General features: G+C 39.8%; 1 protein-coding gene across 1 annotated transcript in view; it reads left to right on the plus strand.

The window, feature by feature from the left end:
- col13a1 (collagen, type XIII, alpha 1) overlaps window positions 1-14,045 on the plus strand; it is a 37,222-nt gene extending 23,177 nt beyond the window's left edge. The window contains exons 18-40 of the mRNA XM_084708890.1: window positions 251-295; window positions 1,272-1,307; window positions 1,411-1,464; window positions 2,199-2,285; window positions 2,402-2,428; window positions 2,835-2,870; window positions 3,058-3,114; window positions 3,211-3,234; window positions 3,361-3,414; window positions 3,570-3,614; window positions 3,767-3,901; window positions 4,522-4,593; window positions 4,804-4,848; window positions 5,128-5,178; window positions 5,323-5,349; window positions 5,496-5,582; window positions 6,468-6,503; window positions 7,488-7,541; window positions 7,653-7,706; window positions 7,876-7,911; window positions 10,212-10,298; window positions 12,327-12,365; window positions 12,541-14,045. Coding sequence (XP_084565016.1) covers window positions 251-295; window positions 1,272-1,307; window positions 1,411-1,464; window positions 2,199-2,285; window positions 2,402-2,428; window positions 2,835-2,870; window positions 3,058-3,114; window positions 3,211-3,234; window positions 3,361-3,414; window positions 3,570-3,614; window positions 3,767-3,901; window positions 4,522-4,593; window positions 4,804-4,848; window positions 5,128-5,178; window positions 5,323-5,349; window positions 5,496-5,582; window positions 6,468-6,503; window positions 7,488-7,541; window positions 7,653-7,706; window positions 7,876-7,911; window positions 10,212-10,298; window positions 12,327-12,365; window positions 12,541-12,543 — 1,191 coding nt within the window. The 3' untranslated portion in view covers window positions 12,544-14,045. The remainder of the gene's footprint in view (window positions 1-250; window positions 296-1,271; window positions 1,308-1,410; window positions 1,465-2,198; window positions 2,286-2,401; window positions 2,429-2,834; window positions 2,871-3,057; window positions 3,115-3,210; window positions 3,235-3,360; window positions 3,415-3,569; window positions 3,615-3,766; window positions 3,902-4,521; window positions 4,594-4,803; window positions 4,849-5,127; window positions 5,179-5,322; window positions 5,350-5,495; window positions 5,583-6,467; window positions 6,504-7,487; window positions 7,542-7,652; window positions 7,707-7,875; window positions 7,912-10,211; window positions 10,299-12,326; window positions 12,366-12,540) is intronic.
- Window positions 14,046-17,334: the final 3,289 nt, after the last annotated feature.

A 17,334-nucleotide genomic window follows, 5' to 3' on the forward strand; every position in this document is an offset into this window, starting at 1 on the left:
GAATCTTTTCATAGATACTGGCCGTACGTTTTCACGACACAGTATTTGCATGTTACCGTGTGACGGCAATGTGTTCCTTTGTTCTGAGTACTCGCATGCCCTGTGTCGCAGTGACAGGAGTGCAACCCTCTTATATTGCGTCATGGCCCTGTTCTTGTGTTAGTCGCTCTGGATAAGAGCGTCTGCTAAATAACTAAATATAAATGACTCTTCCCATATGACCTGATGTCCATTGTTTATACTCTCTTAGGGGGAATTTGGACTACCAGGAATGCCAGGGAAACCAGGGTTAAAGGTAGTTCACCTTGTGCAAGTAGCCCCCCTCCCTAATGCTTGACCTACAGTATACCTGAGAGAACCATGTATCTAAAATGATGTTAGTAGAGGAAATCCATAGGATACTTTCTCCTTATGGTGTGCCATTAATGTTATTGTTCCTAGTTAATGCTTTACTGTATTACATATTATATACCTTATAAAGTTTTTGTGCCGTGATATGTCCCCAATTAATACATTTATGATAACTAAACACCTGTGATGAAGCTAATAGAAAATGTAAAACATGGGTTCATTAACATGGTTACCGATAAAAATGCAGTTTTAGATTCATTCAGGAAAAGCACATATTCATTTCGCGGAGAGAAACTTGAGGGATTCGTGCATTGTAAGAATAATTCCCCTATTTCTCATAAAGACAGAATTCACATCCAAGCCACACCATACAGCATCCTGTAGATCTAATGTCATTAGAAAGCGCAAAGCATCCCTGGCATTGGGTTCTCCCCCTTGTGGTCACAGCTGTTGCCGTGCGTCATTCCCCGTGCATCTACTCGTTAATCAAGCCAACGAAAGTGTACAATTAGCAGACCGATGAACTGAATAACTCTGGTGAGCTCCAAGCTGTTTATAGACAGCAATTGTAGAGGGTTGATTGTCTCGCGGTGGACCAAGAGCTCTGGAAGGATGGCAGTCAAGCCCCAGTTTCATGCCCAAACCAAGATGCCGCTGTTTGCAGAACGAAACGAGTCGGTGTCTCTGTGGCTCTTGAGTGTGGAGTGTGCATGTCAGCATCATCGATGCATGGTATTTTAAGACCCATGGAGGAATCACGAGCCGGTGGTCTGTGATCAAAAGATGCTGCTAAGTATATCCCAGCATGCCGTTGGTGTAACTAACAGAAATACAGGACAGAGCTTTCAATTCTCTTCTTTCATCTTTTCTCCTCTCTTTTTCCCTCCACGTTTGATCTCTGCACCCTCTCGTCCCTGTAGGGGGAGTCAGGTTTTCCAGGCACCCCTGGACTCAAGGTAAATCGGTGTGAAATGTTATACTGTAGTCTGTAGTCGTTTACGCTCGTGAAATCACCTAGGTCCAGGTGTCCTGATTCCTTCCCTGTCTGATTCTGTAAAGGGTCAGGCTGGCACCCATGGTATTCCTGGTATACCTGGCAAGAGGGGCTACAGGGTAGGCTTAGCATGGAATGCGCGTTGTACATGTTGTGCTATCCGCCTGTCAATCACCTGTTTCCATAGCAACTTCACCTCCATCTAGCTTGTGGTCTCATTGTTTGCCGGGGGGATTGAATAGCACTTCCATTAAAGTTTGGTCGGGATTAGCGTCTTTTTTCACAGGCACTCTCTCTATCACTCTGCGGAATTGGCTTTTGTGGAATTGCTTTGATCTTTGTGTTAGCACCGAAATAATCCAGTTCTTTATTGGCTAGTCCTAATATAGCTAGCTATGTGTGGTTGGCTGGGCCTTCATTAACTGTGTCCCATGTCATGTGAGGACTCTTTCCGTTAGGTCATGCACAAACACATATTGCTCACATATTATCGTATACATGGAATTTACAGGGATTTTCACTTTCATGTGAAAACGTCCTCATGCTGGTGTGAATTCTATGGTGGTATGAGGGTATTCACATGTTAACATGTTATGTATGTTTGTGCCTACATACAACTACATGTAAACATTGTACTGAGCTGTTGTTTTGTGAAAATCATCTGAGTTGAATCACTGTCGAGCCATAGTTGTCTGATGTGTCGTGTGTGACCAACCAAACCACAGTGTTGTGCTGTGTCTACAGTAACATAAAACACAGAGTACAGATAGAATGAGCTTGTTTGGGGTTTTGGATGGTGATTTGTGCTGGAGAGTCATGGATGGTTCTACTTATGTCTGGTGTGTGCTAACAGGGTGAGAAGGGGGATCCTAGTCAAGAAGGTACCGGCAGCAAAGGGGAACCTGGAACACCAGGACTAGCAGGCTCAGTTGGACCCAAGGTACGGAATCATTCTGGGAATATCAACTGGGTTATTTCCAGTGGAACTCCATCTCGTCATGGTTGGGTTGAGGGATAACTGGTTGACAATGATTTAATGATTAAACATCTTTTTAGGGTGACAGAGGAGATCAGGGGCTCAAGGTAAGACCAAAACATGTTACTGCCATTGCAGGATATTATGCTGTATTAGTGTAGAAAACAATTGTCATTAATTGCAATATTATTTTAAATGTAAACTGTTCACAGACATAATTAATTTTCAATTTTCAATGCATTCATTTAGCAGATGCTTTGATCCAAAATGAAATATAGTAGTGCTTTAAAAAGATTTAGCATCCCATTTTTTTTAATCAAAAAATGACATGGAATGGTCTGTATTTTACCAAGCACAGTGCAACAAAATCATCCCTTAAAGAGTACTAAATAACATGTCAATTACAATATTACACAGTACAATGCAACAAAAACGCTGTCATATCTTAAGTGCACCATCATAAACGATCAAGTCATTTGTAGACTAACTGTGTTACACCTGCTTGGCCACTAGGGAGAGTCAGGACCTGAGGGACCATCTGGACCAAGAGTAAGTCAAGATCTCTGTAAAGGGTTCTGTTTACATTTGGTGATGTCTTCTGGATGCAGCACATACCAGACAGTGTTAATGCTGAATTTAAAAGACTGTTGCTCTAATTGGTCATCTGTAAAGTTTGCTGTTAGATGTATTATAGTAGCCTATTGGACTGTAATTGTTTTCTTGGCAATTGATCTAGGGACTTCCAGGTCCAATGGGAGAACCAGGAAAAGCAGAAATCTTGAACAACGAAAATGTAGGTCACCAACCATTCCATTGCTTGTCATATATTGATACAGTATTTTGTAACAGGACAACAACATCATTTATAAAAATGTGTTTTCATCCTTAGGATATTCGAAATGTACCTATGATGGTGAGTGCTCTTAGTTTTTCTAATGTTTCTAAAGTTTTAAATGTAATGTTTCAGCTTTATTGTTTTCACTCTTAGTATGGTTTAAAGTTTTCAATTATTAACTTAAACACATTCTCATCTGATCAGGGCCCTCCTGGACTACCTGGCCCTCCAGGCATACCTGGTCTTACTGGCACCAAGGTAGAACCTTCCTGAAGTTACCCCCCATATGACGTAGTTCCCACTACATCCCACACTATTTTATTTTGATGCAATTCACACCAGTTGCCATCGAGATTACGATGAATTAAGTACATGCTTTTTACTGATTACCGAGAACTCTTTGACTTTCTAAGGGTGAAGTTGGTTTGCCAGGTCCTCCTGGTCTTGATGGAGAGAAGGTGAGTGATGGGGACACACTTGCATGGCTGTAATGTGGAGAGATGAACATGAACCAGGCTGACAATTAGAAAGAAAAAAGATCATTTAATGACGACAACAAGCTGAGATGATGCGATGCAACGGCAGCAAATATTTGGTGTGTGTTTCTCAGGGCCCCAGAGGGAAGCCCGGTGATATGGGTCCTGCCGGCCCCACAGGTCCTGAGGGCGCCAGAGGGGAGGGAGGCCTTATGGGATACCCAGGACCCAAGGGAGATAAGGGGGACTCAGGTCCCTCTGGATCACCTGTGAGTGGCTGGAGAACCACAGCAGAGTCACAAACCCCCAACAAACCTCACCATGACACACTTCCATCACACACTACACTCAGACCAGACCAGAGCCAGACTAATAGCTGGGTCTTTCATGAACGAGAGGGGATGACTGCCTTAAGCTTTCTAGGATACCCTCAAATTATTTATCAAGAGGCCGCATATGACAGTGGGCCCAGTACTAAAGGTGGAACTGAAGGTTGATGCATCGGGGCATGGAACCCAGCCATGTTTCTAAGTGAAACTAGGCTACCACTTGAACAGTTGCCAGATTCATGTCCTGGTTTGTGGGTATGGTTGTGCTATTGAGGAAACGATACAGAATGTGTTCTTAAAGTGAAAGGAGAAAATTATCTTAGCGCTTCATCTTGAGCAGTCTGAGTTTCTAGATAATAATAAAAGAAATGGGCAGCATTGCGTCCCTTATGCTCACCACTACTGACAGAACGAGGCAATTTCAAAAATATTTGGCTTCACAGATCTATTTTAACATCATAATATCAACTAAAAATTGTATGACAATTACCCAAACTCTAATTGAATCTTCCGTCCAATATTTTAACTTTTATCTCCACCCCGTTCCTTATCCTGTGTAGGGTTTAGATGGGCCTACTGGGGAGAAGGGGGTTTCAGGGACCCCAGGCCCCATTGGATTACCAGGCTCAATGGTACGCAATGGTGCCTCTTAGACTGTCATCCCTGCATGCACTGTCTGACGTGACAGAGGCACTCAAGGGAACACATGCAGTCAAGTCATATCTGTGTTGTTGGTTCATGTGTATGGTGTTTTATTCACTTGGTGCTAGCTATGTGTATGGGACTGTATTTGATTGGTTTTGTTGACTTTGTTTGTGTACCTGCTGTACCTCGCGCTACAGGGTCCAAAAGGAGAGGCAGGGGACAAGGGTGAAAGATCCGATATGGTACGAGTTTGATTCACTTTATGTTCCAAAAACATGCCAACGTTTGAATCTTTTTACGTCCGTCCATTTAAAATCCACCTTATAGTAGGGTCAAATTGTTTCCAAATGTTTTCAATACAACTTTGCAGGACTTTCTGGTATGTTAATTCACTTTTCATCTGGGTGAAGCATGGGAGATTAGTTACAGTGTTCCTTTAAGTGGATTAAAACACACTAAATGAGGTAATGTACCTGCTGCAATCCTAAACTGGTGTGGTCGTATGTGTGATTATGTTTCAGGTTTATGGCCCCCCAGGATCTCCAGGGCCCCAAGGACCAGTTGGCCCTGCAGTATGTACAAACCAACATTACAAAGACGACAGAAAAATATTTGTTCTACTTCTAAGCGATCTTTAAAAAAAATAATGCCTTAGAATATCAGGTATAGTAAATTGATCAATATTTTAACTCACATTCTTCGTTTATACCTCTTAGGGACCTCAAGGACTCTCAGGGCCAAAGGTAAGAATTAACAGGAGGACTCTCTTTCTGAATCCTTTGGCAGTTGAAATGTACTGTAGTTTGGTTTTAGGACTTCACAGTGCTTTCTCAAATTACAATGACATGAAGTCCATTTGATTTGAGCATGAGTGATTTGTCACTTATAGGGAGAGCCAGGCATTGGCTTAAGGGGAGAGAAAGGAGCATCTGGTCTGAAAGGCGACAAGGGGGACAGGGGCCATCTTGGACTTCCTGTAAGTACACTGGACTTCCTGTTAATTCCATAGCAGTCAGGTGTATGTGCTGTGGTTTAGATGTGGTGTCTGTGTTGCCATCAACTGTCATCTATTCAACTAAACCATCTTGTTCCCAGTTGGAGTTCATGTTGTTTTTTTCAGGTTGTTGTGTCAAAACCAAGCAGCATGACTGTCTGACGTTGCCTTTATGTTGCCCTAACTCACCATGGAAATGTTTAGTGCTCAGTTGTCAAAGTGAATAGGATGGCACAACCTTATTCACAGAATAATTTAAATCACTCATTTCAGTTTCAACACTATGATGAGTAATCTACTGTACGTAGTAGACGGTAAATGTTTGTTTTTGTCTATCGAGAAATTGGTAAATAAGTATTGGATTCTGCACAATCATTCATGGACAGAATATCTTGAAAGTGATCATGTTCATTTTTCAATGTATGGTATGGGGTTTCTCTATTCTTAACTTCTGATTTACTTTCTTGGGGCCAAAGATCCCTTCATGGTCTAGTCACACAAATTAATAGCACAGTAACTCCTTTTGTGTAAAACAGGAAGAGAGAAGCAGTAAAGCATTTAGTAGATCTACAGCACTATTAAGTATTGCACTTTTTCAGATGTGCCTTTAGGACAATATTGACATGAATCAGTTACAATCAATTGTTTGAGAAAAAAGGAGTTACTGACAATCACTATTTCTCACTTCATCACCAATACCATCACCCTTCATCCAAAACTGAATGTTGTTTTTAGAAAGTCACGAGTCACAGCTTCACTCACTCACCCCCCCAACCCTCACCCTCTCCACACCTCCTCCCTCCCCTTTTCCTTCCTCCCACCATCTCTCCATCATCTCTGCTCTCTAACTGTGTACACACTGTCCAGGGGGCTCATGGGTTAGACGGCAGACCAGGTCCAGTGGTGAGTGGCGCAAGTCCTGTACCGGCCCCCCTCCTCCTCTCTTCCTCCTCCTCCTCCTCCATTCCTCCTTGTTCTCTCCTTCCCCTCTCCACTCCTCCACAGCTCACCGTCTGTGCTGCTGTCTTGTCTGCCTGTCTGTCTGCTTGCTTTTTTGACATCCTATCCAGCTTGTCCTGTCTCTCTTCCAAGTTCTATGCAAAGAAATCGGTATCGCTTCGACAACGTTGAGAGGTCGCATTGGCATAGGAAATATGGTCACGTGGCTATCCCTAAAAAAAGATGAGAGTGGGATTGACCAATATCTCAAGTGTTTTCGACTTGCATGCGGACACAGATAGGACTACTCCACTCCTCCTGCTCATTGCCTCACTGCCCAAAACACAGTGTTGTGCCAGAAACCACGTCAATGCGACACCTCACGAATGTCTAAACCATATCTGACCTCCCTCCACTACGACCGTTAGCCCAGTCATGGACTGTACACCTTCAGATCTGGCCCTGTGATGTCATACTGTACCAGAGAAGCATGCTGGGATGCCTGTGCTGCATGTTGATCATGCGTATTCCGTACAGTAGGGCAGAATGGCTCCCTGTGGCTGTATGCTATACGTACTCTGTATGACTGAGATGCAAGGTCCTCCTGAGTTCCACAAGGAGAGAGGGAGCTGTGGCACATCGATTCTCTTTGTTCCAAATTGATTTCTTCCCTTTTTTGTGACGGTTTGTCTTTTAACTCAACAAGCTTGTTGTTAATCCTGGAGTCATTGTTTACTCCTACATTAATGAATGGATCGGTAATCAATGACGTAAAGATAGTCAGCAAATAGACTGAAAGTCCTAAAGCCGGATGAGTTCATTCCAAAGGCCCCAACAAGCTTATTGATGTATCGATAACTGAGAATTTTTATAATGCCTTTATCTTTAATACTTCCCTACTGTAACATTTATGTTCATTTACGGTTCTGCCTTTTCCAACCTCCGAAGGGTCTGATCGGACCAGTGGGTGTAGCAGGGCCAGCAGGACCAAAGGGAGAGAGAGTAAGTACACACACACACCCTCTTTCTCTCACACATGCTCTGATTCTCTCTTTGATTACCATTTTTTTGTTTGGTATAAATAATGTATTGGTCCTCTTTCTGTGAATGTAGGCTGTGAAGGGAGACACAGGAGTACCAGGACCAATTGGGCCTCAAGGCATCCCTGTAAGTAGCCTACACAACATTACTGCATCGGTAATGTAAAAGCAACTCAAGATGTTCATATCGTATGTAACAGCATTCCCAGACAAATGTAAGCGTTTCATATTTGAGCTTCAATTAATCTACATTTTATAACCCAATCATTTATATTGGGTTTCATTTTCTCTGACAGGGTTTAGTAGGACCACAAGGATTGAAAGGAAATCGGGTAAGATACTGCTTATAAAATGTCTAGCTTTTAATACTGCTAGAATTAGCATGTTTATATTTGTAACTAGATTATGCTACAAGGGCTTTAGCTAATGTAAGATGCATTGATGTAGTACAGTGGAATACAATGTTCTCTTTTGGTTTGGCTCTAGTTCCATGTTAGTGGTACATGTTAGTCTTGCTGGGCAGGACCAGGGTGGGTTCAAAGGCTCACTTGAGTGTTGAAACTGAATCCAAATGGTAATGTGAATATCAATTAGCACAGCATTCTGTTTTAATGGATGTTCAGATACTCCAGTATGGAACTACTCTTTGATGATGGTTGAATGGTTAGGAGAAAATGAGTATTTTGTGATTCAATATGTCATACTTTTCGTGTTGGCCTTTTGAGATACTTTTAATTTATTTTGCAGTGGCTTTTTTCATTTTAATGTGTGGAAATGAAGAGATATATGCAGAGATGGAAAGGTTAAATAAAAAGGTTATATTATATTGATCAAGTAATTTTGAACAACAGGCTGTGCACACCATTGGTGAATCATGCACATGCATTTTCTTAAGAATTAGATATACAATTATCAACTACATGTTATAAATCTTGTGTTTTTGGTCATTTTGGTGATTTTTGAAATTAACATGAAATGAATCCTGTCTGGTTAAAAGCCCTCCAAATTAAAAGCAGCTTTTTATATCAATATGCCAGTGTGCTAAAAGTATATGTTTTTCAATGTCCATATACCCTCCTCTAAGAGAATGTCTGTTTCCCTCCCATTAACCTTTGACTGTCTTAATATTCTGACTCCCACCTTGGAAGCCACGACATCATCAACCTTCTCAGCACTTTCAACTGTACTCATGTCGGCAGAAAAATACAATTTGATTTATTCAGTCAGCAGTAATGCATAGCAGTGATGCATACTGTATCTATGACACATACATGTACTGCATTGCTGCAACAAATGTGTTTTTCAAAACCAAGAATAAAACTAATGAAGATGGCCAATACAGAGTAGTGTGTATACAGTATGTTCAGGTTTCCCCGACTCCAGTTGAAGGTGCTGTAGAGATGGCTATGAGTTTGTGGTGCTGTTTTTACTCTTTGTCCTGTCTTTCTCTGTTTCCGCAGGTCTTCCTATCCCCTTTTCCTCCCCTCCACCCCGCTCTGTATCCCGGGGCTCTTTTGTTTGCCGGGATTGCCCTCTCTCCCTCTCACAAACTCTGGCCTCCTGCTCCTCCTCCTGCACTCTAATGTCATAGTCCCGGGTTAATATTCCTCCTCCTTCTCCTCTTCCCACTTACCTCCCTGCAACCTTCCCTGTAATCTCTTCCTTTGATCTCTCCTCTTGGCTGACAAGTAATACTCTCTCAGTATTGCCACAGCATTAGACCACCCTGGTAGGTGATTCTACCGTACATGTGATGTTGAGGCAGTGCTGTGAGTCTGTTGCTTGTCAGGAAGAGGATCACTATTTTCCAAATCCTGTTCCTTCTTGAAAAGTATTTAAATAAGATGCCATAAGTTCCTTGGCTTTGGTGAGCAGATTTTTAAGTATTCTTTAGTGTTTAAGTATTTAGTATATATTTATATACTTAAAAAGGTATATATTTGCTATTTTTACTTAAATTCAAAGACTATAAGATATATACTAGAAACATCTATACATAGTATTTAAAGGGCTACAAACAAGCAGCTGGTCATTTAATTTATTTAGTGATTCAAGATTTTTTAAGTAGTGGTTGGCAAACAGTAACTTTTTATTGATAATGGTTTTGGTTGATAATATATAATGTTCCTTCATTTTATATATATATACACATACATACATACATACATACATACATACATACATACATACATACATACATACATACATACATAACTTGGCATTTCCTTGTTGTCATATTTTTCAAACAACATGGCCCAACAGTCTTACAAATGTTAACTTAAATATATAATATCATGAGATTACTTGGAGGTTCATAGATTTGTATTTAATTTTACATTTAATTTTAGAAGTTCTACAGAAACCTGCTCACCAAGAGAACTGGCTCTTTTCCCTTTTCCCTAACTTCCTTAACTTACCATCCCTACAACTAAATTACCCCTACCCTTAATAAACAGTTGTACTGTCCTTTGTAAGCCCCCTAAAGTCCATCACATGTTACTATAATGTGGCCCGTCGCTTTTAAATCTACCTTTAAAAAACGTATGAAACAAACTATATTATGCTTATAACTGTACCGCCAACTAGTAAGGAGGACTAAAGCCTGTCTTTTTGAATGCCCTGTTGTTTGCAGGGAGAGAGGGGCAAGAAAGGCAACAGGGGGGCCAAAGGGGATAAGGGAGACCAAGGAGCACCCGGACTAGATGCCCCCTGTCCGTTGGTATGTCCTGTGTTCAATGTGCAGCCAGAAGGCAGAAGGGAGGGCCGGTTCCTCAGTGTGACAGCCTACAGAATGAAACGCCAATGTCTGTACGCTCTGATGTGGACTTCCTTCTGCCTCTGGTTTTGAATGGAGCTAATAAACCTCTGTGGGTTCTGGTGCAAGTGTCCACTAGCGTAACAGTGGAGAAGATACGGCTGGCAGCTCATGTCTGGGTCTTTGCCTTTTGTACTGTCGGTACAAACCTGATTTGTAGTCTGGTAAAAGTGTCAATAAAGTTCAGAGAGTGGATGAATCCCCACTGATGGACACTGAGCCATTACCCATTTGAGAGGCTGTTCTTTTCCAGGTTTGAGACTGACAGGAATCAGGCAGTCCCGGTTGACAAGTGGCAGCATCACATCCGCCATTTCTCATTCAGTTGCATCCTCCTCCTGCAGCCCTGCATCTGTTTCCTCCTCCGTCCCTCCCTTCCTTTCAAGCTGTTTTGGATAGCAATCCTCCCTGCTTTCACAAACTCCCAATCCCACTGGTACCTCCCAGGGTGAGCCAGTTCCTGTCAGTCCCAGGCAGCCTGCATGTAAAGGCGGGCCTGCTCCTGTAGGGGAGTCCAGTCTACCTGAGGAGTGCCAGCAGGTTCTCCCATCAACCAGCAGGGGGAGCTGCAGCAACTGGAGGGGGTGCAGTGCACAGATTTTTATACAGTTGATTTCACAAACAGGGTTTCCGAGGCTTTAAAGGGGAGAAAGGTGAACCGGGCTTGCCAGGCCTGGACGGGCTGGATGCCCCTTGCGCTGTGGTATGGTGTTCTTTCCCTTCCCGATCCAGCATGCTTTGGGCTTCCCATAAACATTCCCCTCACCATCCCCTCTCATTGGCTGCTCCGATAGGGATGAATCACAGGAACAATCATGGCTGCATGGACATTAACTTCTGACTGCCTAATACCTCAATTTTTTATTTGCTAAAACATAATCTTGTTAAAATCAGTATCTCTTTGAATCAATGAATGCATGCATGCGTTTAATAGACCCTTCTAAGTAGCTGTAGTGCTCGTCCAATTTGGATTGTGTGGTTGAAGTTACTCATACACATTTTAGGCGTATGCCGTACAATTACACTAGTTTCCTTACCTCCTTCGTTGCTTCAAGCACCAATTTTCCCAACTTTTCCTACCTCTTGAGGCAACAGGATACCCTGTGGTGTGAACCTGGAACTTTACAGCATCCAGTCTTATCACTGACAAACATACTCTTTTATGGATACAGTAAGACGTTACACTTGTGTGGTTAGGGTTAAGCATTACGCCTGTGGGGTTGGGGTAAGTGAGCTTCTTTGGTTTGGTTTGTATGACATAAGGTTAGGTGTTACCCACGTGTGGTTAACGTAACAACAGTCTAACAATAGTACAGCCAGTAAGGTGTTTGGGACCGATCTCAGAACCCACTGGTTATAAGTGCATTTATTGTACACCTCCCTCACTCACAGCCTGCACGTGCAGGCTGTTTTTATATAACATGTATGTATACAAGTGCTTTCTTCAAATTGCTTGCCAAAAATGTCTGCTGTATTAAACTGAATGTAGTCAGTCAAGTGGGAATACTCCAGAAACAGTTCTAACATTCTTACAAGTCACAATAATATGTTTTATACTGATTGTTAGCAGTTCACTACAGTATATTTTGAACAACATTGTTTCAAGCACTGTATTTACTGCACATAATATCTCATGATCTCAAATCTCAAAATAATGAAGTAAAGTAAACATCAAAATGTATATGGGAAGTACTTCATTGTCATTGTGAACACTTATAAAGTACAGGCACATACACACACTACATTGTGTACCAAGTACTATATGTGGAGATGGGAGTGACTGTATAAATCTAGTATAGAAATGATGCTGTACTGTGGTCATACTGACCATTTTGGATAATTTGCAATACTGAACTACATTATTGCAAGGTTGTACTGTTCATTGTTTTCAGTTTCAATAGAATGTGTAACATATTCCATTTCCTTCCTCAGGGAGATGATGGCTTACCAGTACCCGGTTGTTGGAATAAAGTAAGTTGAATTTTAAATGATAAAGGAATTTAACTCTTTGCTGTGGAAACTTTTTGCATCTTGCAATTATGCTTGATAATACAGCCATTGGTTGTGGAAAAATCCCATCATCACCTTCTCTAACTCAATTAACGTAATTTAACTTTATTGCCTTTTTGTTTGTTTTGTCTTGCAGTGACGATAGCTACGGAGTGGCATGTGTTACTGTAGATAGAATATTTATTTTTCTACTTTTTATGTGCTTTCTTATACTGATAAAAAAAAACGAAAAAAAGGCAGCATTTTTGTACAGATTTCTGTGTATTTTAGTACTTATAATGTTTCTGTATGGGATTTTATATCTATGCATTATTTTAACATGTTTAAATAAGGAAGAATTCTAAAGGGGCTGCATACATATGCATGATATTTGTGCATAATGTAAAGTTGATATTGCCTATTAACTTATTTTATCGTGTTTTGTTGACGTTGTAACAGACCATGCTGCACTGAACTGTGGGGCTGGAAAAATGAAGTGTTGGCTTTTAAAATTCCTTAGTTGAACCCCGTTTCTAGAGATACAGATGTCCTCAATTAACAAGCACAGCAAATAAGTACAGTAATGATGATGTGTATCACACTTTCAACTGGCCAGTGACAGATAGCACTGTTTTTAGTCTGCACTGTACAGGTAAAAACCATTTGCTAAATTGATTATTCCCATATGCTTACATTGCTTGAATAGGATACAATTTAGGTCCATGTTGTACCAGAATAACACAACTTGTCGGTATCTGAAAAGAAGGACATTTTTATCTTGTAAAGTGGAGTTCAACTTAGACTGCTTGACCTTAAGATGATTATGTTGTTTCTACCAAAGCAGGCATAAGCAAATTAAACTAAATATTATGCATTCAATTGTACAGCCAGAAACCAAACACATTCTAAGCTATAAATGCAACCTTACCAGCCTCAATTTGTTCAAGTTGTCTGCATATAGTTTTTTATACAATCTAAGGGGCAGCCACCTTCTGCATTTTGACTATCAGTCTATGTTTTTAACCCACATTTGTATTTGTGAACGTTGTCTAAATGTTGACCCATCAAGCTTCTTGGATGACTGAAATATTGCTGCTCACCCTTATGGCATGCTGCTGCAATAGCCACACTGCCTGTACACCCAGTGAACCTCATCCATTTATTTATATATGAAGAATGCTAATCACAGACATTATGAAGATTAGATTTGGTAGGTAAGAAATTGATACATTACATGTTTTATCTGAAACTGTTCTACAGAGAGCATATCATGTCTGAGTACCCTATGTCATGAGTTGAATCAGTGTTTAAGAAATGGATGAGGGCGATTGCTGTGGAGCTTGGTCCATTAACTGCTGCTCATTGTAAAAATAAAAAAGCTAGATTTGTGTGTTTGCTCTGCCTGGAAATGTATAGCTAGTTTAAGAGATTGTCAAACTCCCACTGTTGATAAAACCATCATTGGGTCATCATAGGCCTACAGTACTTTTATATACGTACTTATACCTTTATCTCTAGTAGCTACACATATTAATGTATCAAAATTGCCATAAGTCCACAAGGAATTCTTAAATGTGTACAAATTACTTTCAACTATTTTGTTTATGCATTATTTTCTAAATGACAATCAGAAATAAAAATATACATTTCTAAAGTACTGTACACGTGTGTGCTTAAATGCTCAAAAAGCATGTATCAGTTCCTGTCTTACTACAAAACAGTGTGAAATTCACTTAGTGTGCCTTGCTGCATGAATTGAATGAGTTGCGTGAGGTGAGTCTTTTTATCTTAATATTAGTTGTTCAAGATTCAGTTTTGTAGCCATTATTCATCAAACTTAATCAGTCACTAACAGACGTATTTGTAGTACTGTATACTATTCATCTCATAGAACCACTGAGCGGTATAGTTCCTCTGCACCTTATCTTACTTTGCAATGTGTTCATTCATTGAAAGAGGTTGCTCTCATCAAAATAAATGTGTTGTTTTTTAAAGGGTCAAAATCCTTTCCAACTGGCCAAGAAGTAAGAGGCACCAGAGATCTGCCTAGCAATGTTTCTCTAAAAGCTGCCATGAGCAAACTTGAAGACGTTAGGAGGTACCTGGTTTTGACCCAACCAGGGCACCATCTTACAGAGTTTCCAGAAGGCTGAGAGAGAGCCAGTATCATTGGGCGCTCTGGTAGCAGTGAGCAGACCGACTTCCCCGAAGCAAAAAACATATCGAAAAGGAATTTTCAGTCCTTTCCAGTTCTTCGGCTAGTCGTGTGGAAATGCCATCCCCATGACAGAGAGATACAGATGCATTTCTTTGACTTTCATATGCTCGATACTTTCATCTATTTTATTCACTATGTGAAGGCGAGACATTCACTTTTTATTGTGTACAATTTTTTGTGTTTTCTCTGTCACCAACAACTGTGATTCAAAATTCAGAGCAGCTCACAAAACAGATCGACGCAATCTTTCGGTCTTCATGTGTTTCCAAGACAAGCCAAAAACATAGGAAAACACCTATTGATGATTCCTGATTTCAAACTCACTGCCATCTCTACTATCCTTGCTGATGCAGGTGTAACATCCTGTTTGATTGTGCACAAGGATGAACTTTGACACAAGCATTGCATATAGTTGGTATGCATTTATACTTGTCTGTACATTTATTCACATTCTTGGTTGTTTAATGATGCCACATATTAATTTTGTATATTAGGATTCATGTGTTACAGTATGTCCAGAGTGCATTCTATAGCTTTGTATATTAATATTTGTTGCATTGATGCAACATGACATGCCCATAAATAATCCACATGAGGAACTAAATAGATTGTAATATAGTTCTCCAAAATCATGTCATCTCTTAGAACATTCACTTAAGTCTTTCATTAATACACCAAACTCAAAAAATAGACAAATTCAATGTTCCTATCCCAAGGTAAAGAGCAATGATTAATTTTGTTCACTGAAATGGGAGTCAGATGGCTGAGCGGTGAGGGAGTCGGGCTAGTAATCAGAAGGTTGCCGGAGCGATTCCCCGTCATGCCAAATGACAATGTGTCCTTGGGCAAGGCACTTCACCCTACTTGCCTCAGGGGGAATGTCCCCTGTACTTACTGTAAGTCGCTCTGGATAAGAGCGTGTGCTAAATGACTAAATGTAAATGTGAAATAATTGGCATCTCTACATAGCAGGAAGCAATATTTTTTGGGTGGAGTTAAGGGGGCATGTCATCAGATTTGGATGTTTTTTTCTGTCATACACAGCATACAATACCAGACAAGTTCTTATTCTGATGTATGTAAAATAAGGGTTGTCTACTAAACAGTTTTTAAGACAAATTGTAATTTTTTAATCGTAATATGACTTATCGGGCTATACTTTGCATGGATAATCTTACAAAAGATGAACAAAAAAATTATACTGTAGTTGATCCCTATTTTTTTTTAATACTTTCAGAGTTTTTTAAGCTTTTATCCAAGACATTATAAGAGGACAGTAAATGATCTGACAATGTTTGTGAGAAGTATGTACATATTTGATTTAATTGGCTCATTTCTTTTAAGGACGTGAAATTTAACTACCATCTTTGACTCATTTGAACTCATGCTGTGTCCACTTCAATATGCTAAACCTGAAGACTGAATTGCTTGATTATCTGATACAGTTAGTGGCATTATCCGTTTGTGACTTTAATTATATTTAACACAAACTTTCCTGTTTTGTAGAGAATTAACTGCACGGAAGCATTCCTTGTGTCATTTTGACAATCGACAAACCTGGTTATAAATTGTGTATTTTCCCCATTAACTTTGGGTGTTTGCTGTTGTTTAGCATACAAAGTGTGTTGCTGTTACACTTTGGGGGTAAAAATATTAGAGAGTATTAGAGAAAGGAATCATAATACACATTATTTTAAAGGCTTTGAAGTATTACAATGCTCTGCAAAGTGATCTTGGTGATATACAATATTGCAAGCAGTTTTATACCGGCATGTTAGTCCCAGGTTATATTAAACACTTATCAAAAGAGTTATCTTTAGTTCCCGATGATTTAAGTATGCAACAGACACCAAATGCACTAAACCATGTCTTTGTGCATAGACCCATTTAGAAGTAAATTCTTACATCTTAAAGTAGTCTGTACTTGTCAGACCAAATAGTATTACCTCTAATTAACCCTCTACAAAGTAGCCTACATAAACTAGCACTAATTGCAGTGATAAAAAAAAGAAATAGAAATTGCTAGCCCAACTAAAAGATGTGTTTGTGTAACTCTTGCTCAAAAGCATTCACCGTGCGCATTTACTTTTTGATAGGTTTATCCCTAATTGTTTGTATGCATTACATTTCTGCTTTCTTCACATTTATATTTTGCACAGTTATGGATGTAGTCTACTCTTTAATTTTACCATCTGTGGACAGTATTATGATCTGTTTGTATCATATTTCTTTGGTAAACATTTCCTTATTGATACAAATGTATTTTATCATGCTTTTCATCTTGATGTACTCTTCATGTTTTATCTCAGAATTTCAGAATGCATCAATTAATACTTATTAACATAAAAGACAAATAACATTAATTTAACAAAAAATAAGGAATACATTGTTATTTACACATTTTGGGATCAATGCACAAAATGGTCCTTTGTAAATAGATGAGTTACATTTGCAAACCTCTCCCAATTAATCCACTCCAAATCCATATTACATCTCCAGTTTAAATATTTTTTTCCCAAAAATCAAGTGAATTTTCACTTTTTATATGAAGAGTACACAGATCTTTTTTAAAGGAGGGATTTAGTTGAAGTTAAGCATTTGGTCAGAATTACCAGTTTATGGTAAAATAGTTTTGTCTCTGTATCTCCTCTTTAATTTGTCTGTGTATTTTAAACAGTTAAGGAGGATAGAAAGTTTAGGAGAAACTACTGTTAGTTAACTTAATACATTTGT

The sequence above is a fragment of the Hypomesus nipponensis genome, chromosome 11 (genome assembly GCF_054491055.1).
Source record: "Hypomesus nipponensis isolate SF chromosome 11, ASM5449105v1, whole genome shotgun sequence".
Lineage (NCBI taxonomy): Eukaryota > Metazoa > Chordata > Actinopteri > Osmeriformes > Osmeridae > Hypomesus > Hypomesus nipponensis.